This window comes from Lutjanus erythropterus, chromosome 9, assembly GCF_056507025.1.
Source record: "Lutjanus erythropterus isolate fLutEry1 chromosome 9, fLutEry1.hap2, whole genome shotgun sequence".
NCBI lineage: Eukaryota > Metazoa > Chordata > Actinopteri > Lutjaniformes > Lutjanidae > Lutjanus > Lutjanus erythropterus.
In genome coordinates this window covers 21,800,741-21,825,592 of record NC_139325.1, presented here as the reverse complement: position 1 = coordinate 21,825,592, position 24,852 = coordinate 21,800,741, and the positions used below count along the sequence as shown (strand labels likewise).

General features: G+C 40.4%; 1 protein-coding gene across 2 annotated transcripts in view; it reads left to right on the top strand.

Annotated features, from left to right (window-relative positions):
• The first annotated feature begins 748 nt into the window (after window positions 1-748).
• The window catches only part of plekhg4b (pleckstrin homology domain containing, family G (with RhoGef domain) member 4B), a 34,329-nt gene continuing 10,225 nt past the window's right edge, over window positions 749-24,852 (top strand). For both annotated transcript variants that reach the window (XM_084726565.1, XM_084726564.1), the window contains exons 1-14: window positions 749-988; window positions 9,357-9,554; window positions 10,771-11,992; window positions 16,389-16,586; window positions 17,860-17,983; window positions 19,071-19,164; window positions 19,740-19,826; window positions 20,156-20,272; window positions 20,824-20,922; window positions 21,152-21,294; window positions 21,401-21,539; window positions 22,235-22,357; window positions 22,451-22,615; window positions 23,734-24,599. In XM_084726565.1, the coding sequence (XP_084582691.1) occupies window positions 920-988; window positions 9,357-9,554; window positions 10,771-11,992; window positions 16,389-16,586; window positions 17,860-17,983; window positions 19,071-19,164; window positions 19,740-19,826; window positions 20,156-20,272; window positions 20,824-20,922; window positions 21,152-21,294; window positions 21,401-21,539; window positions 22,235-22,357; window positions 22,451-22,615; window positions 23,734-24,599 (3,644 nt within the window). In that variant the 5' untranslated portion in view covers window positions 749-919. The remainder of the gene's footprint in view (window positions 989-9,356; window positions 9,555-10,770; window positions 11,993-16,388; window positions 16,587-17,859; window positions 17,984-19,070; window positions 19,165-19,739; window positions 19,827-20,155; window positions 20,273-20,823; window positions 20,923-21,151; window positions 21,295-21,400; window positions 21,540-22,234; window positions 22,358-22,450; window positions 22,616-23,733; window positions 24,600-24,852) is intronic.

Genomic DNA, 24,852 nt, shown 5'->3' with positions numbered 1-24,852 from the left:
GTGGCAATTCATGCATGTTGTGTATTTTCAAGTGTTTTTTGTCAATTAAATAAGAAACGAGCATCCAACTTCTTGCCATCTTCTTGGAGTTTTTTGCAGTAAAAAACTTAATAGCATATAAAGTTTAGAGATAGTTTTAGTGTCTGTTTTGAAGGTGTCATACCTGTCTGATGTAACAAGAAGACAGACGTCCCACATATGTCAGTGGTGATGTGTAAAGGACAGTTAACAGATTGGGTATTCCCCTGACAATATTTAAAGGGAAAGTCATTGTAGTGAGTGACCTGAGCCACCAATCCTGTGCTGATGTCTTCCTTTCTTTTTCCTTTTGAAAAGCAGCAGAATAAGCTGAAACCCTAGTCCATTTGTATTGTCAGGACAAAGAGAGACCATTGTGGCAGGAGGGGTGGAGGGGAGCTGCCGGTGGAGGTAGGGGTGCATGGGGTCAAGGGGGGCAGAGAGGAGTTAGTCAGAGTCCGACCCCTGCTGGGTGGAGCGCTGGAGGCTCGGGGTAGGTGGGGGGTGTGCAGGTCAGGTAGTGTTGTTTTTTCTTTTTTTTTTCCTGAATGATGAGCCTGAAGTTGCAGCCGTGTGCATTTATCCAGCTGGAAGAGGCTTCAGTGGCAGTGGAGCAGCAGCAGGGCGGGGGAGGTTCTGCTGGAGGGAGGGAGGGAGGGAGGAAGGGAGGGTGAGTGACGGGGAAGCCAGCGCACTGCCTCTCTCACGCTCCGACAGGAGTTTAGTCTGCTCCAGCTGCCTGCACCACAGCACACACAGAGAGGAGAGCAGGGCAGAGAAAAGGACCTGTTGATCTCACAGCAATGACTTACAGACTGGATTACTGCACACTGGATTTTAGTGCTTGGAGTTGATGACACCAGTTTATTTACTGACACTTGGTATTTTGTCTGGTGCCTAAATGCTGTCACTGGGCAAAATGCACTCCAGAGCAAAGTCCCGGAGTTGTGACAACTACCTGAGTATTAAGGTATGAGCCTGGCATTTGTCTTCATTACAGTTTTGTTGTGACTTTTTGGGATTTGATTGTTGTTTTTGTGTGTTTTTGCGTGTATTTGAGTGAGTGAGTGTAAACCTGGCTTCCTGGGAACCTTCAGCGACTGTGTTGTGTATGTGTATGTGTGTGTGTATGTGTGTTATTGTGCGCACTCAGGGCATTGATGTTTTTGTCTCAGCTCGTAGACAGATGATATTTTGACTTCTTGTTCTGTGGTCAAAACATAACAGGTAACTTTTTACACATGCATAACGTGAGGGATATAGGGGTGTAATGTTTGTGCTTATCTAGCATTATAATTCTGCTTAGTTTCAATTATTTTCTGACTTAATTTGCTCTTATTTTTCAGTAGAAGACTTAATACGTCACAGTTAATGTTTAAATGTTTGGATTGTCAGCAAAATCTTGTCTGCTGCTCTCTGATATTTGCCAATTTGGACTCCGTGTTCACTTTGAAGGGTAGGAGGAGTGTTATTCTTCATTGATGGCCCCTCAACATGTTCTCCATCTGCTGAATGACAGTTACGACTAAATATAGTGTGTCTGCATGGTGATTAAAGACAAATTGAATGAGGTCTGGATGGGGAGATAAACACTGGAATTGGAGAAAAGAACTAATAAATCCTATTTCAAATCATGTATTTATTTCTGTAGCAGACACAGACATTAACATATTTCAGCTGCGTTCCATCTAGAGCTGCAGCGATTAGTCGATTAACTGACTAGTTGTCAGCAATTGATTTAATAGACAACTTAATTTATCAATTTGAATCATTTTCTTAAGAAAAAAAATGTCCAAATTCACTAATTTCAGCTTCTCAAATTTGAATATTTTCTGGTTTCTTTACTCCTCTATGAGAGTAAACTGAATATCTTTGGGGTTTGGATAAAACAAGACATTTCAGAACTTTTGGGAAACACTAATCAACATTTTTCAGTATTTTGTGACATTGTATGGACCTAACAACTAATTAGCAGCCCTTGTGCATTCATCAATAGTGGGCTTTTGTCCACAAAAAAGTAAAGAAAGCACAAACACAAGTGTTGATGAATGTGCTAGTTATCGTTTCTTGGGTCAGTGACAATACACAAGTTTGTATCCTCTCTGATAAGTGAGTTTCCTTTATCATCCTCCCACTTGTTTTGGTATGCGGCCATGCTATATTTACCCTGCTGCAGAGGTATCAGCAGACTTTGTTAGACTCCTTTGTCTCTTCTGTTCCTGCTCATCACTGCTCTGATTGGTTGAAGGACCTCCATTCACTTTTTGTCCTCTTGTTGGGGTTTCCTTTATGCGAAGGCCTGATCAAAACTGTGACTGTATGAGTGTGAATGTGTGGGGTGTGTACAATACGTCTATCTATAGGCCCGGTGAGGTCTGTCAGGGCTGCTCAGGAACAATATCCTGCCAATGTTGTTTACATCCTGTACGACAAAGTCATTAGTTACTAGATGACTACATATATCAGGTCTTTCTGATAACCAGCGTGGGAATCTGTGAAATCATACCGAATACAGTTTAATTTTGTTTTATTTAGCTTGCATCGTTGCTTTTCTGTAATACTTTTTAATGACCCAGCTTGAACAAATGTAGGCCGTGCACTTATATATCCTATAGCCTGATGACTAGCAGATTTGTTTCTCTGTTTGTTACGTTACAATCAAGCCATAGGAATGTAGATTTAAATTTAAAGGAAAATCAAAAACAGTAACTTGCTGTAGACGAGTGGGTGGGCCAGTTTATCACCTCCAGACTTCCATTATTGTTGATCTCGCCGTCACCTTCCAGACGCAGCTGTGTTTGTCTCACAATCAGTGTGGGCCTCTCAGGGGTTAAAGTTTATCTGCTCAGATAACATTATAACATTTACTAAAGTGTCTTTTTACAATGTCAGTCTAATATTATGTTCTGGTCCACTGAAAACTGCTCTGTGCACAGTAAAACAAAAAAAAAAACTACCTTAAGTAGATTTTTGAGTTTTGAATCAAACTCAGACTCTTAAGTTTGAAATAAACTAAACAAAGTTTTGCTGACCTATACCTTTTGTTGAGATAATTCACCTAAGATAAACTTGAATGTTTGAGTTTCAGAATCCCATCAAAATTTGTATTTCAAATTTTTTTCAGCTTTGAACCTGACTTGTCATTATTTGTGTGCTTGAAAATGAAATGGTTGCAATTGAAAATATTATTTAACATTATTCATTACCCACTTTCATTCAAGTTTTGAAAATATAAACTTTAGAGTTTGAGTTGGGCTCAAAACTGAAAAATCATGGATGAATCAATTCTTAGATGCATCACAATTCTCTCCTGAAAGAAAATGAACGGATGAAGAAAAGTCAATCTAAAATTAAAACCCACTTCTCAATATTATGATCACCTTTTAACAGTTTTTTAAGATGGGGTTTATGTTCCTTACAGCTGAACCAAGTGGACGGGGAAACATAACAGACGCAAGCGGGTTTAAGTTATAAACTAGTCTACTTCATGAGTTTTATCACCTCATCTTAGCTTAGGTTTGTGTGTGACATTTGTGTGAGGTCCTATGTGGTTCAGGTACAGTTCAGTTCAGTACTGATTACTTATGTAAAAGCAGAAGTCAGACAAAAGATCTGCAGACTGTGCTGAGCAAGAGCAATATTTTGATTTAACAGAGGTCTTTTTAATTACTTGTTTATCTCTGCTTGATATATCTAATAAGGGTTAATGCTGCTGTTAAATTTACTGGGAGCCATTAGTACTGTGTTCAGATCTTTTGTCTGACTTCATATCCCTGCCCCTCTCTTCCTCGTCTCTCCTCCTCTCATCAGATAGGATTTCTATTGGCACAGATCAAAAGCTGAATCAAACTGCAGGCTCAATAGTGAGGTCTCTCCAGGCTCTTTTGTTGGCGTCCTGGCACCTGGCAGCGGGGCAGGTCTGAGCAACCTGTGGCCTTTGTCAGCTCGCTGCCTTTGAGGCTGTTAGTGGGTTGGTTAGTGAGCAGCCTGTATGGGGGCTCCAGGGCTCTCCTGTTACACTCCCCTGGTGGCTTCATGCTCCACTGGAGGCCTGGTAGGCAGCGCCTTTTGTGTCCCTGACCCACTAAATGTGTCAGTGACCACCTCTCGCTCTCTGTCTCTGTAGGTCTCTCACTCTTTCTTTCTCTGGGATGCACCCCTTCGCTCTTTCTGACTTTGATTCTTATCTCTGCAGTGTATCACATGCTTTAAAAGGCACTGTACTTTTAGAGTCACAAGCTGATGGAACATTTGCCCGTGGTGTATTTGATAACTCTTATGTAATTTGAGCATCTGATCCATTTGTCTGTCATATTTTTGCTCCTTTATCCATGTAAACATAAAGGTAGAATCAGTCGGATTTGTCCAAGCTGTTCGTAAACATACCAGAGAGATAGTTTATTGTTGAGTCTCATTCCCAGAATGTCAAATACTGATGTTTTGGGTTCATAATTCATCCTGAGCACAGCAAAATAAAAAGGAAGTACAGGCAGAAGCCAGTGTCCCTATAGATACGGCCCCCACCATGCTCTCAGTGGGTCATAAGTGATGACTAAAAGGGATTTCCAAAGTTTTCTCTATAAGGAGGATCATATCAGAGAGATCATTCTTCTCTGCTGTTTTTTTTTTTTTTTTTTTTTTTAGCAATTTCAAAAAGCTGGATATTATTGAAGAGCTGAAGTGAGAGCATGGTGTGTGTGTGTGTGTGTGTGTGTGAATGTCAAATGAGTTAATTTAATGGGATTTACTTTTACCAATCCAGAGCCTCTAGATACCTTTTTGTCATCTGTGTGTCATCTCTTCCCAGCCAACTTCCTAAATATTCAAAACAATCTCACATTTTCCTTTTTCTAGTAGAAATTATACTGATAGGCATCACAAACCTGTGTGCTCAACTATACAGTATATAAAGTGTGCTTTTTTTGTCTTGGCAAAATTTCAAACTTCAGATATAACAAAATTTACTCAACAACATGAAAAAAATACAATAATAATAGTGATAATTTTTTTAGTGGCTTGCAAGCTTTTCCTTACATTGCAATATTTGTCCTCACCTCAAGCTCAGCCATATTAAAGAGAATCACGCCTCTTTGAGAGATAACCCCACCCCATGCACCTTCTGAACAGCTGGTTTACTGACAGTGCAGACAAAAGTGTCCCACCTGGAGCTTTAAGCCATTAATTACCACCTCAGACCTCCACCACAGCACAGGCGGCTGCTTATAAAGACCTGGCATCAGAAAGGGTGGGACTTCCCAATCGGCTCCTGCCCTGGTCGAGGGTCTGAGACTAGACATACACAACCATACAGACCACATTCCTCTGTGGCTCAGAGCGGATGGGAAGCTCAGCTCTGGTGGCTAAGCTCCGTTGTTCTGCTGAGACATGCAGATATGTCTCCTACCAACCAGGTGACACATAGCTTCACATGCTTCCTGACAATGGAAAGTTATACATGTCGTACATTATGTAAGATGTTATCTACAGGGAGATGATGTAATGTGTAATACCACTTGTCTGAATGTAAACATTGTGTTATGCAGCCATTGTTCAGATAAAGGCAGTTTTTGTGTCCATATTGTAGCACTGGATTACTGCTCCTGTTCAACAGGTTGACTTAGTAAACTTAAAGGGACAGTTCAACCCCAAAATACATATTTTTCCTTTGACCTGTTGTGCTATTCATCCATCCAGATCTTTTTTGTTGTGAGCTGCAGAGTTTGGAGATATCGGCTGTAGATGCATGCCCTGTCTCGAACATAATGAAACTAGATGTCGCTTGGCTTGTGGTGCTCAAAATGTCAAACAATTGCCAACAACAAATGCCAGAAAAAAATAATAGTGAGTATAGTGCACATATATTGCTTTTTTAATGTCTAATTGTAGGAAAACTATATAAGGAAAACACCACCATAACATCTGAGTTAAAAAGATTTAGTTTTATATGCTGTCAGAACAGTGAAGATAGACAACAACACTGCTATTTAGCACAACACAAAGCTTTGCATTTATCACAATATCATGATGCACTATTTTGAGAATTCATACAGTATCACAAAACATCATATTGTGATACTCAAGTGTATCAATATTTTCTTACACCCCTAATAGAGGTATGAGGTTTCTGCCCTATAGCTCACCTTGATCACTGAGCTCATGTCTCTGTTATGTTGAGTAATTGTTCTTCAAAACACTCTCCACTGTCACTGCTGCTGTTTTTTCTGCCTTGGGAACCTGAAGAGAAACTTGCTGCTCTGTCCTGACTATGTAGTGAGGGCTTTCCTCCCATTGTTAGCTTTCCTCCAATAAAACACCGTGTTATTCTTCTCCTCCCGGGTGCAACAGTGACTAATGCCCAGAGACATTTTTGTCTCTCTAAAAGCAGACTGACTGCTAATGGAGGTGAGCGTTTTGTTTCAGCGCACCAACACTGTACAGCACATACCACTTAGAGAGGCGGAGTACACAATGAGCGCCTTGTAGTAGAGTCGTGGCATGTGTACCAATGCACTGAACTGTACTCACTCTCCTCTAATTGATGGTGCTGAGCTGCTTAGATCAACAGGACAGATCCTACAAAGAGTGAAACATGGGCTGTCTGACAGGCTCAATTCACCACAGACCAGTCCATCGCTTGATTTGTAGTCAATGTTTTTTACACATTTTATTGTCATGTAAATGCAGCCTGGACACTCAAGTAAAAGTTAGAGTCTGTTCAGCCCTGCTGTTAGCATGTGTCCTGGGTGATCTGATCACAAGTGGACAGCACCAAGTATGTGAGTTCAGACGTGGCATTACAATGCGTCTCTAGATGCATCTGGAGTGACCACTTGAGATCGGATCTCTTCCCCACTCTATATAAAACACAAGGGCCATTTTGTCAGTTGAATGTCTATCACTGTCTATTTGTCCGTTCAAATAACAAGATTTTACCTTTTTTTTTTGCTTCTTTGTGCACTGGGATTTTATAACTGAACTATGAGCAGGATGACTGTGTGGAGATCTGATGTTTTCAGAGACTGTCATTAAAGACAAGGTCAGCAAAAGGCCAAGTGTGCCACAGAGCATCTCTCCTGTCTGCTCTTCAGATCAACACAGTGTTTTGACGAGGAAAGAAACACCTCAATGCATTGTATTTAATTCAAAATTTAAAAGAAGGCCCCAATAATTGAGAATTTGCTGTTTTGCTTCCATGCTCTGTAAGCACATAACCTTCAACAGCTCAAAAGGGCAGCTGGGACAAACAAATAGTGTTTTTTCTACAAAGAAATAACTAACCAAATTTACAAGAGGACCCAAATAGAGTGAGAGAGAGTGTTTTATAACGTTTATTTATTTAGTTTACCAAACTATTTTTTATAATCGATTAATCGCCCCACCCCCAAGAATAATGATCAAAATTCTCAGCTTTTAGCTTCTCAAATGTGAATATTTTCTGGTCTCTTTATTCCTCTTTGCCAACAAACTGAATATCTTTGGGTTCTGGACAAAACTTTGATACATTTGAGGACAACACCTTGGGCTTTGGGAAACTTTTTATACTATTTTTTGACATTTTATGCATTCACATCTGTACTTAGAGCTGTCCTCTTGTGATCACATCACCCAGGATGCAAGTGAATATCAGGTCTGAACAGGACCTTGGTTCTGTGTTCTTAACCCCCATGTGTTCTTCAATATGATTCACAGTTGTAATAATGTGGGACTTTCCCTGGCATTGCTATGTGTCTGTGTGGTTATCATTGGAGGCAGATGTCTCTATTCCACTGTTGTGTTCCACTCGGGAAGGACAGATAGCCAAGGGATGTTTGGCCTTGGCTCTGACTGCTGCTGAGAGGAAGGTCACAGCCTGAACCGTGAACATAACTACACGACCAGGTCAACCTCATCCACAACTGCTGTAATCCCAAATGTGCCATCTCATTTCCAGACAACTTGTAAGCGCCAGTGTGGGGACATGTCATCTGGTCTGTTGGGGACAGGTGGTGGTGGCCCGGGTCGTGTAAGGGTCAGATAATCATCAGCGATGACATTGTTGTTATTAGTGGGTAACATTGCACCGCCCGGACTGCAACTGGAGTCCAGTTTGGACTTTCCAGTTCTGCTGTTTGTGTCCGCTGATGGTGACGTCACTTTCACCAGGTGTTTCCCCTCTCTCTGATGGAAAAACCATCATGGCTGACGTTTCCTGTCATGGTCAAACTTCCTGACCGTCTGGCTAGATGGGATCATGCTCAGGACTCGTGCATAATGCAACTGTGTGTTTATCTGAAATACATGTATAGTATGAAGATATTTTGTAGTTTATTCAAAGTTGTGCAAGATTTGTTTGGTATTTTTATCCATGCTAGCAGCATTGAGACTGTAATATCTCATGTACTACTACATGGATTAAAATGAAATTTTAGACATTCATGGGTCCCAGAGGATGAATCTCAATTACTTTTGTGATCTAGAGTTGCAGTGGTGTACTTGTATCACTGCATGCGTACTGTATGGGTACTGTACTGTACTGTGTGCATGCCGTATTAGTGTTATTATGAGGAAGTTTCAAGTCTGTCAGGATATAATATTTTGTGAAATTCTAATGAAGTGTTTATTCAATGTAAAAAACACTGTTTCTATTTGTTTAAGGATCATTGTAATAGATAATAACAATAATAATAATAACCATGATTATGATATGATGATAATGATAATACCTTGAAACTGTGATATTTTCTGAGATGGTTATCATTTTGTGAAAATCCCATACTGTTCAAATGTTACAAGAAGGTGGACATTCAGCTTTTTCACAAAATACCTTGACAGCTCTTGGGTGGATTGCCAAGCAGTTTTTCAGGAAATTTCCATTGTTTTCTGCTAATTAGCAAATCCTAGCATACTAACATGCTAAAATACAATGGTGTACAAGGTAAACATTATACCTGCTGAACATGCAAACAAAATGTTAGCATGTCATTGTGATCAATGTGCTCATGTACATCCAGTATTATGGCTGTAGACTCCTATAACCTCTTTGCATTTCAAGCACTCTAGACCTGGGGGTGAAGAAAATCTGTCATAGAATGATTAAAGGGATATGCAAGAAAAACTTTTAAACAAAGTTCATGTTTATTTTTTTCTGATTTTTTGCTTTTTTGTTGTGAAATTCTGGATGCATACTACACAGTCTGAACGGTATTCATTATTTGTTTGGTTGCTCACAGCTGATATTCACACCAAGAGTATAACCTGTGATTAGGTAGACATTTCTTTGTTTTAAGGGGTCACAAGCCAAAAAGGCTGGGAATCACTGTTCTAGACTCCAGTCTAATCCGTCTTTTCTTTTCCCTCAGGACGCTGAGTCCTTGGACAACTGTATCCAGAGCACCTTGTCGGCCCTGTACCGACCCTTCAGTGTCACCGCTGCCACTGTCCTGTGGCAGCTCTTCAGTGTGGTGGAAAGACAGTACAGAGGAGACGGTCTCCGCTGTCTCATTGATTTCTTGCTTCCTGCCAAGAGGATTCTGCAGATCATCCAACAAGAAACCTGTGTGAGTGGCTGATAGATTTGTGATTTAATTCAGAACTGATTTTGAGATACAACATAGTCAGAGATTTACCTGGTACTTTCATTTTTGGCCTCATCTGTTGAAACTAAAAGGTTGAGAAAGGGTTAGCAAGGACGCAACAAGAAAACACGATTCTATGTGTTGGGTCATTTTAACTCATGTACTTGTCTAAACAGTTTGAATAGAGAATAATAAACATCTTGAAAGATAAGCCAGGCAAAATATTTGCGACAAAAGAATGTGAGAACTGCGCTGCTGAGTGTGAATATCTTCGCTGAGTAGGATGGAGGAGCATCAGACTGAGACAGAGTTGATTATTGTTCTGAAAACAAGTTGAAAAGCAGCCATCCTTCTCTGAATAGGGAAACAGAGAGAAACTGTGGTCTGTTTGAGAGGCTGCCATGGGCTCTTGGGTCCACAGTGAAATTCAATATTGTCTCTCACAAGCTTTGATTGCTGTGGGTTAGAGCTCTACGACCAAAGCAGTGAAACTTTATTCCTCTGTATTCATCTCTGTGGTGATTACACTGTGACGACGGCCATAGAGCAATAGTTTCACCTAAGCCTAGCCCCTGAGAACAGCCTGTCGTGCATGAGAGTCTTTGTTTCACAGGCAATATGAGAGGCTACATCCTCCGTCTGTGCCTTGACATTCATAAGAGATGAAAAAAGTCAACCCTTGAGCGCAGTGTCTTTCTTTGCTCTTAGGGTCTGTTTTTTATTCCGTCACAGTGAAGATTTGTGTTGTGGTTGCTGCGAAACCAGGCCTGATCAGACAGGTTCTCCTCCTCAGTCGAATGATTGCTGACAGTGATTCATCCAGCGCGTACCATGAAAACATCTCGCCTCTCCATTAAAGTTAAACATGTGTTTGAAAACAGCTTTGCAGATGTCAGTCGGCATGATGCAAGTTGCACCACAGCTGAGCCATGAAAAAAACAGATGATAATAATCTTTTATGGGAGAGGGTATGGACTAGGGTTGGGTACTGAACTCTGTACTTTCAAGGGTCCTGACTGAATTACATTGCTACTGATTCACATTAAATCAATTGGTGCCATATTTCAGTACTTGGGAGAGAGTAACTTTGTGTATAGGGTACCAAAAGGTACCACCGGGTATCAGTACTGAATTCCAGGTACAATATCGGTTCAAATGGCCAACCCTGACCCTGTCTGACTCCTGTGTTTTCCCTCAGGTGAGGTTCAGAGGATTGCTCTTCTACCATGAGGGCTGGCCTCTCTGCATCCATGAGAAAGTCATCCTGCAGCTTGCCCCTCTGCACAAAGTGCGACTAAAGCAAGGAGACTTCTACCTGCAGATCGTCCCTTTAGGCCGCAAAACTGCCAAACTTGTGATAAAATGTTTGTCGGCCAGCGGGCAGGCCATCACAGAGGTCCCCATCGCAGAGAGCATGTATGGCAGCGTCTTCACCGCTGAGTTCCTGCAGAATGTAACACGTGACCGGAACCTGCACCCGCTACAGAACTGCCTGCTCACCACTGGTACAGCTGTGTACAGGACGCCGTGGAAGAACGTGGTCAACCCACTGTTTGTCAGCAGCACGTCAGACGCCATCATGCAAGCACGCTGCAGCAGAGGAGGCTTCCGTGGCCATCTCAGTACCTGCAGCACCAGTGGATCCACAGGGACTCTGGACAGCCACCGCAGTTCCAGAGAGTCGTTGCACTCTCAGGGAGCTGACTCCATCTTCTCTGAACCAACCTCACCAAACAGAAACCGTGTGGACCCCAGCAGTGAGAGTGTCAGTGTACCGGACACATCAACGCCTTCTACACCTGTTATTAAAATCGAAAGGTCCAATGAGGAGTGTGGGACAGGACAAGGGAGTGAAGAGAGAGGGCCCAAGATGCTCTCTTTTAGTACGGACCTCAGTAACCCAGGCCTTCGACGCCGTCTCCCAAGGGACTCTGTCGCCTTCGAGAGCAGGAGACTTTTCAGGAAATCTTACATGGAGGCCCTACAGAACCCTATGAGCCTCGGGTCCAGCTCTGAATCCATCCTGGAGGAAAGCCCAGAGCATGGTGCCAGCTTCAGAGAGAGGACAGTGACACCAGGCAGCAGCCCTGACACCCGCACCTCCTCCAGAGACCTCTTATCTCGGAGGCTGGGCAGCCGGGGCTGGCTCAGCGGTGATGACTCCAGGCCAAGCACACCTTTACTTTACCTGCAGAGAGGGTTGAGGAGTGCAGAGAGACGAGCAGAAAGACGTTCAAAGTCACTGGAGAGGACTAACAAGGCAGGCCAGGTTAAAGGCCACCGGGAACGATCCTCTTCTGGAGGCTCAGTCAGCATCTCACCCAAAAAGCTGATGAATGGCTATGCTCTTCGTTTTGGGAAGCTGGATGTTGAGGCAGCTTTGCCTGGTTCTGAGAGGAGAAGCAGCAAAGAGGAGTCAGGTATGTGATGCTGCACAAATATAACACTCAAGTTACTGTTAATCATAATAGAGGCAAATATCTCATCTATTGCCTAGCCATATAAAGGACCTAAACATATTGACCCACACACTGTAATTAAGTTCAGTTTTTAGATACTTGTACTTAACATGCATAGTTGGATTTCATGGCATCTGATTCTTGTACTCTACTATGTACATTTCATTTAAAAAATATAGTACTTTTAACTCCACCACATATATTTCACGGTCATAGTTACTAGTTGTCCATCTGAACAAGACTTGAGAGATTTGACCAGAGGAAGTAGCAAGATAACCCTCTTGAGTTTGCACCCAAAATTGCCAGCGCAACCCCCATACTTCTCAACGGGAAAGAGGCAGGACAAAGGCACGAAGGAAACAAAAACCTTGCAAAAAAACAGAATATGACCCCCAAATACCAGACATGCACATTTACATACACATTTATAAAATTCTGAATTCAGGAGTTTCACTCATAATAGAGTATTGCTACTTTCACTTAAAGAATAGGGCTGCTTCCATAAATACTCACAAGAGCACCAAAATGTGTCTTAAACCTCAGCTGAAAATAGTCCCAAATATTACTATTTTCTCCTGTTTGAGAATTTGTTTAAAAAAAACTACAGTGTCCAGCTACTTTCGGAGATTGCTTGGCTTTTTAGGAAGTTAAAGTATTCATTTGGACCATGTGATTTCTTCAGTAGGATTGAAATAAGTGGGCTTTGGGCTGAGTGCCACAATCAGGATAGGGATGTCAGAAGGTATTGACAGACTAGCACATTGTTGGTTTTGGTATTTAACAGATTTAATATGGAAAAATACTAGCCTTATCCTTAGAATAAAGGACCTTAATACTTCCTTTGCCATTATTACAAGTTTGGTTTTCTCCAACAGTCGTTATGTCACCATGACAGTCCATTGCTCATAATTTCTCACTTGTCAAATAATACAACCTGAGGGTGTGAAAGCCAAGTATCACTCTTAATAGTTTGATAATGGTGGTTTCTCGCTATGTTGTGTAATCATACCCTGCAGCAGGACTAGTTACAACAGTTCGTCAATTGGCTGAGACAGCTCACAATTCTGTAGCATTAATGCTTGTCATTGGTGACAGATTGCTTTTCAGCCGCAGTGTATTCTTTGGCACGTTCAAGGGACAGGTATGGCCCAACCCCTGAAACACAACTTTAGTCACAACCCTTTGTTTTCTTTACCACTACCAGGCTGCTTTGTTTTGTGTGTGTGTGTGTGTTGCTTCATACCGGGCAGCTCAGGAAAGTGGCGATGTGAGAGTACCACCAAGGGAATCATGCTGTTTTTGGAAAACACAGATTCTTCCGTGAATTGAAATGTAGAGGGAAAACCGACTGAGTTTATTTAAAATCTCTGAATTCTATCCCAGCACAATGCCTGAGCATAGCTTTGATTGTTAATACAGTTTTTTTTTTTTTTATAAAAATGTATGTTATGTATGTCATGTATGTTAATTTGACAGTGTTAAATACACCCACCTCAGCAAAAATATAGCAGTTAAATCACATCACTGGTGCGTTCCTGAGATTACCTCAGAGGGGATTGTATTTCAGCCGCTGCAAAGCAGGTTTCCCACAACGACATTTCAAAGGCAACAAAGGATCCTGTAAACCCTGTAAACCAACCACAGGGACCCCAGCATCCCACAATGAGATGACCCTACAGTGTTATTGGGACTGGGGGCTGCACTGATCCCAGATGGGTTGCCTCATTTACAAAAGTTTCCTTTGTGAATCAATCAGCCACTGGGGATCCATGAAAAAAAAGCCTTTCAAACTTAGCCTGTGTCTTTGGAGAGTCCATTCAGGCCAGAAACACAAGACCTAACTTGCACTGACTCACACCACTGTGAACAAATACCCCAGAAGGGTTAAATTACTCCTCGTATGAGCAAGAAAACGCTGCAATATCAGAATACATCAACTGTTATTCATATGATCAGTGCAACCAGTGCAGATTTAGCCTCTTTGATGGCTTAAAAATGTGTCCCACAGACTACACAAAAAATAGACTTTCACGCAGGACAATACTCAGGAGGCTTTACTCGACGTTTGTCACTTCCTCTGAAAACAAAGCAATTTAGGAAACATGCAGCAAACACAAGCCGGGCCACACAGTCGCACAGGAAATGCACTGACTGTTTGAAGACAATAGAGGCTGAGCTGGGAGGGTTTACTGTCACACAACAGAGCAGGATAATACAAGAGGCCTCAAACTGTGTAAAAAGACAACACACAACAGGTGTCCATCAGACACACATCTATAATCACACATCTATTAGTTAAGCTTATCAAGGATTTATGTTTATTTTCAAGCCTATCAGTGCTTGGATGACTGATGTTTTGAAAAAGAGACAGCAATGTCAGTCTGCCGGTCAGCTGGTCAGTCCACCACTTTGGTCCACACTGAAAAATCTCAACAACTATTCTGGATGGATTGCCTGATGATGGATCCATATAACAAATACCTGCAAAACTACTGAAATTCCCACCAGTCTCAGCTGTAGTTTTTAAAAAAATCCTTATTCTAAAAAAGTTGTGACGCTGTGTAAAAAGTAAATAAAAAGAGAATGCAGTGATTTGCAAATCCATTTTGATCTATATTCAGTTGAATACAGTACAAAGGCAAGACAAGACAAGTGTGTATTCTGTTTTATTTTCCTTTCCCACAGCATTCCACTCTTTCAGAGTTGTAGTTCTTGTTGTCATTGTGAGCATGTTAGCATGCTGGCATTAGCATTTAGCCCAAAGCATCGCTCTGACTGTAGTCTTATTAGCCGATATGGTGATTTAAATGTTCTCATATATTCTTAGTGTTAACATTTGTTTCAGCCTGATTCTTAGACCATGATATTGTGATTCTTAGACTCAGTAGTAATAAAGTATTTATTACAAATTATTTGAAATGAATGAGTAGGTCTGTGAAATCACTAAGGTTAGGACATGGATGAGGAATATTGTGCTTCAGGGGTTTTCTTGCTTCACCAGGCTCAGGTGTTGCCTGGTCCAAACTCTGCAAACAGGCAAACAAGTAGCTGCAAAGTATTCTGATAATCAATAATCGTTTCAATAATTTTTCAAGCAAAAATGTAAAATATTTGCTGGTTCCAGCTTCTTAAATGTAAGGATTTGCTGTTTTGTTTGTCATTTATGATAGTAAATGAAAGAAGAAAAGAAGCCATTTGTCACAATTCTGATTTATCGGTTAATTGTGAAAATAATCTGCAGATTAATGAATAATGAAAATAATCGTTAGTTGCAGCTGTACTGCAAACATGGCAACCAAAACAGAACAGTCATTTTCTGCCTCTATAGTAGGACTGCAGTTAATGGTCATTTTTATTATCAAAAAATCTTCCAATTATTTTCAATAATGTAAACCCATTAACTGTTTTGTTTTGAAAATGTGCCAAAAAATAGTTACAAAAAAAGCATTAATGCTTGTCGTTGGTGACAGATGGTTGGTGACAGATGCTTTTCAGGTATGACCCTACCCCTGAGACACAACTTCAGTCACAACCCTTTGTTTTCTTTACCACTACCAGGCTGCTTTGTTTTGTGCTTGTGTATTGGTTCATACTGGGCAGCTCAGGAAAGTGGCGATGTGAGAGTACCACCAAGGGAAAACACAGATTCTTCTGTGAATTTAAATGTAGAAAAAAGCAAATGACAATTTCCCAGAGTCCAAAGTGACATATTTAGAAGTCTTGCTTTGTCTGACCAACAGTCCATAACCTCATAATATTCAATTTACTATCAGGTGTGAGGAAGAAAAGCAACAAATCTTTACGTTTGTGATGCTAAAACTAACCAATTAGATGATTGTTGCAGCTCTGCTGTATACCATGCAGGCTGTGCGTTCCATTTACCCCAGTTGTTGACATTTTTCCTTGACATTTTTCCATGGTCAGTGCGCAGTGAAGTATCCAGTTAGGTATACAGAGATACTGTGTGCTCCCTGTGTGAAGATTTGCACACTGTTTCACTGCCTCAGGAAGAGGATCAAGTCTATAAACTGTGGTACCACTTGGGAATGTCAGGAACAGCATTCCTATAAACAAAGCCTCCAGGTATGGAAGGTGATGTGAAGATATGAGAGTCCAACAACGCCAGTGTTACCCATGAGTCAGGCTGACTAAACACCTGGTCTCCATGATGAGTCAGTGTGAACTCACTACTACAGCACACCACTAATAAACGCTTGTTTCTTAAGAAAACACTGAGGTGAAAAGAAGCTTCTAATTTCTACTGTTTGAACTGTGTTTTTGAACAGTCAAAGCCGTTGTAAATATCACTTAGACAATCTACCACTGTTGTGCTCACTATTTATAATTACTTCTACAGGACAGCGTGATGAGACCAGTGAAAACAGGCGGCACAGGCACAATGCAGAGGAGTCACAGAGTCCTAAAGCTGCCAACGGGACGGCCATCAGGCTGGCTTCAGTATCAAGCTCCCCCTGTGAGAGGACCTCAGCCCTCCCCAAACTGGTATCAGAGGTCAACCAAGAGCTGCTCATGTCGGGTGCTGTGATCCTGCCAGGTAGGTGGACGTGTGATTCAGACACACCTGATAATAGCTGTTGTTGACTTATGCGTAATAGTCAATCGGCAGCCTCCATGAAGCTGACGTGGAAGTAGCCGACAACTGCAGCTCCTCTAGTGGCCACTTGAGGCTCGCTCCAAATGCAAGTCAATCCCCATAGCTTCCCTTTTTTCTAAGTACATGCAGTAGAATACAAGGACAGCAGTTTTAACAGCTTTTGACCTGTCAATCAGGTAAAATACCCCATACTTACATGCATAAATATTTACATTGTTTAGACAGATCAATTATATGATTGCTTCCTGAACAGATTTCACAATTGTCAGATGGATTAATTAGCAGTTTCTCCTACCATAAAAACGTATTATTATCTGCGGCCTCATGCCTCCAACTGAATCACAGCGTTCCGATATTCAGCGCAACAGCACTCCCTCTCTCATATTGCTTTATTTTAATAGTTAATAGTCTTGTGCTGTATGTTCATTTCAGTCAGTTGAAAATGTGCTCGAAGCTCACATTGGAAAAAGAAAAGAGCTCTTTCGTGTGATGTTTTGAAAAGAAAATGATCTAATTTTTTAGATGCATTCATTTCTTATTAACACTACTATCACTTTGTTAAAAATCCTTTTAAATCACAACATACCACATGTCCAACATGTCCAGTCAGTTTCTGGAAAATAGCAACAGAGCATGTCCTCAACTTAGTTCATGGTCCTTCGTGTGAATTTTGAGTTTTTTTAATTATATTATTAGTTCTTTATTTCTGGATAATATTGTACTGCATTTGTCTGTTGAAAAGGCTGACAAGCAAAACAATACATTATGAAATCCTCAGGAGAAGGAAAAAAAGTTCAAATATTAAACAATACACCAGGCTATATATAGTTTAGAGTTCACAAATAGAATTGGTCTGTTTTTATTTATTTAATATGCATGTAAGGTATTCTAATGGCACAAAATCAAACAGCACTCTCTGACAGCCTTTAACAGTTGGTACTTTGTCATTAATCCTCTGCAATAAAATGTTCAGCCTCTCATGATCTGGGACCATCTCCAGTTCTAATGTCCCTTCAATTACAAATTAACATATATTTAAGAAAGTATAAAGTACTATTTTGCAACATCAGTCCCACTTTGTATCACTTAAGAAGCAAACTCTCTCATCATAATAATACTGAACTGTCTAGAGCTCAAACATTCTTGACCTATTAAGTGATAGCAGACAAGTGAGTGTTAAGTGTTGACCCCCTGCTGGTCATCTCTCTTCCAGGAAACAGAGATCGCAGTGGGAGGGCGGTGCTGCAGGTGTGCACGAGAGCTCAGGTGTGGGCTGGTGAGAGTTGCACGGTCAATGACCTCACCTGTTTATTGGGCTACTACTACTACACGCTGCGGTAAGTCATGCATACTTGGGTTTCTGTGTTAAGAATAATTCCAGTAACTTTCACACCTGTCCCATGCAGACTTTATTATATATGTTCCTACACACTGCAGCTGTTACTTTGAGCTTATAGATGAATGAAAAAAGTGAGTATTTGTATATTATAATTTATACTTTATAAAGCAGTGTATTAATACATTCAAAAAAGCTGTACAAAATAAAAGATTTATATCCATGTCTGTTGATGTTGTTGAGTTATGAATCCTTTTGTAAAAAAATGTATTTTTAGGGCTGCAACTAGTGATTATTATTAGTGATTAATCTGTTGGTTATTTTCTTGAGTAATCAATTAGTTGTTTGGCCTATAAAATATCAGAAAATGATGAAAAATGTCAGCCGCTTTGCAGAGTGCCACAGACCTTTATTTGAGAACCCCTAGTCTACACCCATCTACAGATAACACAAAATAATCATATACTTCTGGGTTTAGATTTTTGTCATTTATCAGACAATAATAATATCTACGCTTGTACAAAAAATAGTATTACATTATAATTGTCTGTCTCAGAATATACACAAACTGTAATGCTTAAAAAATCAATTAATACAGGCAAATAATATACATAATCCTCCTGACAATATGAAGACATTACAGTATATCTTTTCTATAACAAAAAAAACGACCAGACAAAATAGAAGCAACAGAAAAAAACAAATAAAATTGAAAGGACCCCTTCAGTAATTCAAATAATTAGATTTATAGTGACAGTATTTTTAGAAACATATATATACATATATTTATATATATATATATATATATATATATATATATATATATATATATATATATATATATATATATATATATATATATATATATATATATGTATATATTCTGTTTTATTTATGACAGATAGTGTGTATGTTGAGTTTTATAAGGTCCCACTCCTCTTGAGAACAAATCTTTTCCCACAGGAAACTAGCTTCACAATGTGTTTTTAAAAAAAATTAAGTTCATATTAGTTCTTGATTGAGCTTTAAGATTACACAACAAAATAATATTTATATTTATTTTATGACTGTTTCTGTGTTGGTTTCAGGAAAGAAAGGCGTGATCAAGGTCTCTCTGTTGTAATCGACAGCAGGAGGCAGCAGCCTGTTCCAGCTCTGTTGTCATCTCTGTCTGAATTGCAGGTGAGCCCACAGTGGAAAATATGTAATTACCCTCCAACACACACACACGCACACACACACACACACACACACATGCCCAGAGAGTGTTCAGGCCCTGCTGAGTCTCTGTTGTCCTCTGAGTGGTAATACTATGTCTCTCTGAAGAGTTATTACACTATGACAGCATTCCTTACACGTTTCTTATTGTCCGACCTCTTGGTCTCTGACACAGTTTGGTTTTTTAAAGAGGCACACCTTTGAATTTGTAGTGACTGCAGTTTCCAAGACATTTTTGTGAAAAAGGCTGCCCTCAGGGCTCTTGTGGAGAAGCCTGTGCTTACTTGTCTGTTTTTAACCACACACTGGGAGCGGGCTGGCTGCAGCCAACGTGCAAGAGACATATCATCATGTTATGATGATGAGTTTCGTTCTGATGTAAGGACTGTGTTTCTGCAAACCACAACACATACTTTATAAGTCACTTTAGATATGCATTTTACATTGTTTAGCTGCGAATGCAAAGAATCTACATGTATTATAATTTATTGTCTTCGTTTAAAGTGACTATTAAAATTGCTTGTACATGTTTTTCTCAGGCACTAGTACCAAATGCACTTTACTCAGTTCTCTTCCTGGTGGACAAGGAGGCAGCAGCCAAATCAGAGAGAGACATCAATGTACAGGTAAGTAGAGACTCTTATTAAGGGATGGATACGATTTTTTTCAAATAAAGTGATGTAATCGTGTTGTTGAATGTTAGATATAAGTAGATTTCATAAGGGGTTTGCAGTAATTCAGATTTTGTGAGCTTATTTGTTACTGGATTGAAATGATTTTTTTTTAGCTAATCTCATTGCTGTAGTTAAAGGGATAGTTCAGATTCTTTAAAGTGGGGTTGTATGAGCCTCTTAACTATTATCAATACAGTGTTTCTGTTGCTTCGAAGCGGGGCAGCAGACACACTCAAACTGAGACGTGAACCTGTGAGTTTGTGTTTTTCTTCTTGGCACAGACAGAGACGCTGTCGTCTCTGAAAGCCCTGCTGAAGCACATCGACCAAACCCAGCTCACACGAGAGCTGGAGGGCACCTTCCACTACGACCACAACCACTGGATCCACTTCAGGCAGGTGGGTGTGATGGAGGTGGCTGGACTGTAGCCAGCATAATAAACATATTTGTATACTTACTTCAGAGCTTGGCAAGGGTGGGGATACTTTTGAAAAAACATTTTTTTTTGCAGTGTACACTCTAAGATGCTCCTCTAATAAAAAAAGAAAAAAAAGAAAATTATGATACCTCTTGTTTGCCAGAGTTACATATAGATACTTGCATATTTATTTATGTGTGTTATTTTCACCCTCATAATTAGTTGTCCATCTGTATGTCATTATAAAAGTGACAGTTTTGTAATATGTTTAATTTTGTGCTTATGGCCATGCGCGGTCCCACTACCTCAAACAGCAAATGATGCTTCTAACACATGTGACTCTTATGATTTATTTATTATTTTATATCTATTTATGTTTATTTTAGTTATGCTTTGTTCACTTTCTTTCCTGCCTTTTCTCTCTTGTTTTTAAGAATAGTGTGTGTGTGTGGGGGGGTCCAAATATCGCTAAATAAAAGTCAGTAGAATTAATTAAAAATCTCTCTCCATCTCTTTTTGTCTCTCTCACAGAAAATTGAGCCATTTGCCAGCAGTTGTAGCGCAGCCATCTCCTCCCTCCAGGAGTCCATTAGCACACTGAGCAACAGCAGCAACCTGAAGACCTCTAAGGTCAGACCCGCCCCCTGCGGCCAGTCTGGCCTTCAGATTTATGCGTCTCCACTGACACACAATAGCTCTCTGCTGGAGTAAACAGTTCAGGAGTTTGTTTTATGGTTAACATTCATGATCTTTGTGCCTGTTGAGGTCAGTACGTTCAAAAGGATTTCGTTTTGAGTTTGAAATATAGCAGACGTCAAATATATTTACTCATTTGATTTTATTTGCACGTTTAATTCAGGAGGTGTCTGAGGTGATGGAGCAGCAGAAGCATCTCATGAAGTGTGTACTCGATGACAACCGTCTGAATAGACTGCGTCTAGAAGGAGGCACCGTCCTCGCCCGCATCAGGAAGGAAGAGGCTTGTGAGAATGATAGCTACAGGTACTGCGGGGTGGACTCTCAACCACATGAGACTGATCAACATGGTGATAGTAATTAACTCTGTATAACCTGTTTAACCCTGATATTGTTTTCTTTTGTCCTTTAGAGATGCTGTAGACATGTTGAATGCACTGTACAACCAAGTAGATGAAGAAGTCCATAAGCTTGTTATCCTCTCCAACAAGTCTCAGAAACAGTTAGAGAGCCTGCTGGAGGTGCGCAAGTTTGAGGAGCAAACACAACAGGTGAGCTTAAACTCTTCAACTCGCCTTCACCCTACCATAGACCCATTTTTATCTTTTTCTACGGGGTCAGGGGATCTTTACGGTGAGATAGCAGGCCAACAGTGTATGCCACATAGATGTGATAGTGTTTCCCAAACCTGGGTATTGGGACCCACTTCCCTGCAGGTTTTCACTGCTCCAACACACCTGATGTGAACCTGTGTTTTTTGTTGTTGTTGGTGGTGGTGGTTTTTTTTAAGTTCAGAGTGTATAAGAGCTTAGAACATTATGATGGAGTTATATGACGGCTGTTCTCATGCTCTTATCATATCTTATTAGATGTTGCAGCAGTTTTGGGGTTGATATCATTTCTTACTCAGATTTGGTGCAAAATTTAACCATTTTTGAATCCTTGAGGATTAATAAAAAATGTCAAAAATCCGATGAGGAATATCATAAAAAACATGCTTTGATTTGGTTTGAAAAAAATTTAATGTTTGTAGATTTCTGTAAGAATTACATTTTATGCAGTTGGATGGTGAGCATATCTGTTCTAGGAATTGTTTAGAAACCTTTTTATTGTCAACATACCAAGGAAATGTCAGGCAGAGTTGAATGTCTCTCTTGACATTGTCATCTGTGCTGCATATTTTCTGCTGCTTTTCCTAACAACAAAATGATATAGTCAATTAATAAACAATCCCCTGTCTTTCCAGATCAAACTGTGGTTCAGTGGCGAGGGGGAGAAGCAACTCACACCTCTGGAATCACTGACTCTGTCTGTAGACAAAATTAAAGAGATGAGAGAGAGCTTGGAGCTGTTTCTGGAGGAGTCAGTGGTAAATAGCGCCACAGTTTTTTTTTTTACATTTCCTGTGCACCACAGAAGACAAACGGTGCTAAACTGATCAGTTTTGTCTTCACCTTGACAGCACCAGCAGAGACACGGCCTGCAGCTGGTGAAGGAGTCTCCGGAGTCACTTCCAGGTTCTGCTCTCCTCGACTTTAAGCAACATCTGGGCTCCATCTTAACCAGAGTGGAGAGGAGGAAGGCCCAGCTCGATATCCTAACCAACCTGTATGAATTCTACGACTCAGTAAGTATGAAAGACTAATGTTGATGTCTTGTCAAAAGTTATTTTACATTTTACTTGAGCATATACTTCAAACCAGAGCGTTTTACAATGAATATTAAAGAAGGCAAACCTTAAACCCTTAAGAATGTAATGGTTATGAGAAATATCCTAATAGATGGACAGTTCATTTTCCTGGACAAGGAGTTCAGTCATAAAATTGTCAAATTAAAACATTCCTTTTTGTGAATTGACATAAATGTAACTGAAAGTGTTAAATGGACATATGATATAATCTGATATTGATCACAGACCCCCCAATTCTGAACTAAATCAAAATTATATTGTATCATCCAAAGAATAATATAATATCATATCATGATGAAACTTGTGATTTACAGCTCCATACATCATAGAGATGTTACAAGTTAAAGGGCAAAATAGAAATATTTGGTCTGTAAGTTGCATAAACATTATATTAAAATTTTAGACTGTCTCTCAGCATTAGGAATGTGTCCCACATTGTCCCACACAAACATACACTTTGCCCCACATTTGGTTTGTTGGTATCTGGACAGCAGAGCCGAGAAGCTTTTGATTTATTGTTCCCATATTTTAATTTTTTTTCACAACCAAACCAGCACCAAAGTGTTTTGTTTTGATGGGAAACTGCTTTGAAATTAACTTCCATTTTAATGTGCACAGAAGAGACATTGTGAGACATTTTATTCATCTTCTTTCATTTATGTGCCCAATGTTCTGAAAAGACTTTTTACGACAATTAAAAAAAGTTTTTGTTTTTTAAATGTAATTTTCGTCTCATTTAAAACAAAACAAACTGTTATTATTTTGAAAGTTTTATCAACATTCACAATTTATTCTGTGGTACTTACACCATCTAAATAAATCATTTGCTATACATAATGTTCTTTAAAAACTATACAGGTGTTAAAAATGTTTATAAATTTAAATGAGAACAACAACATGAAGCAATGAAGATTGGAGTAGTAGCACCAGCTACTTCAGTCCACTTTCACTCTGCAACTGAGGCACATGTCTTTTTCTGTCTGTCTGACTTTTCTGAACCATTCTGTCTTTAATCTATGATGAAAAGAAAAATAATCACTCTTTCAAATGCGTAGGCGAACCAGTGGATGGAGCACTGCCAGGACCTGAGTCTGGACAGTACAGGTGTCAGACTTTCGTCTTCCGTGGTGCAGATTCTGCAGGATTACTACACTGAGGCATCCAAGTTCTCAGTGGACAACTTCAGCAGCCTCAACAACATGGTGCTGTCCCTGGAGAGTCCTCAGCAGCTGCAGCAGTGGAACTCAGTGTGGCACAAATGTCAGCAGACCAAACAGCAGCTGGAAGAGGCTTTGGCCCGAGCCACGACAGCGAACTCCTCGAACTCCACAGCCGTTGATTCTGCGTCTTCGGGTTCTTTAAAGACTGCAGAAAGCCAGACTACCGCTACAGAGCAGCATGGAGCTCATGAATGTGTGCTTTTACCTGCAATTACACCATCAACATTTGAGGACAACAAGCCTCACTCTGCTGGTCCGTTCTCGAAGAGCCCCACCAGCTCAATCTCTTCTTCCTCACACTTCATTTTCCCCACAGACTGTGACAGCAAACTGAGACAGAGTCCGTCCATGTTTGACGACACGGACAGCGACTGCACCATCGACTCCACCATCTCCTGCCATTCGGAGCCCGTCTATTCTGGGGCCGCCCGCCTCCGCAAGCAGCCAATGAAGAAGATCATGAAGAAGACCATGAGCTACGAGCTGACCCCGAGGGACAGTGGTCACTCTGATGTCAGTCACATTCATGGCTACACGGGGGTGTACATCAAGGGTTTGGAAGTGGCCAATAATGTGTCTGCGGAGAAGAAGCTGCAGAGACCTGATGTGACGAGCCCTGCATTAGGACGCAGCCGCAGCATGTCTACGCCCTCCAGGGCCCACAACAGACGCAGTGACGGAGATGGAAAGAAACAGAGCAGGTGAGGTAGAGAACTACTGATATTAAACATAACCCGCTACATTACTTTTTAAAAATATATTTTATGTAGGAAAATCTTTCCTTTTTTCACAACGCAGAGAACAAAAATGGACAGGTAGAACAAAACAAAAACAAACACACCACTAGCTCAATCTGTACAATAACTGCTGCCAAGACAAAGTAAGGTTGAGAAAGATCCAAAACAAAGGCCAGAAGAAATTAACTTGGTGGAGCAAAGCACAATACAGTACAGT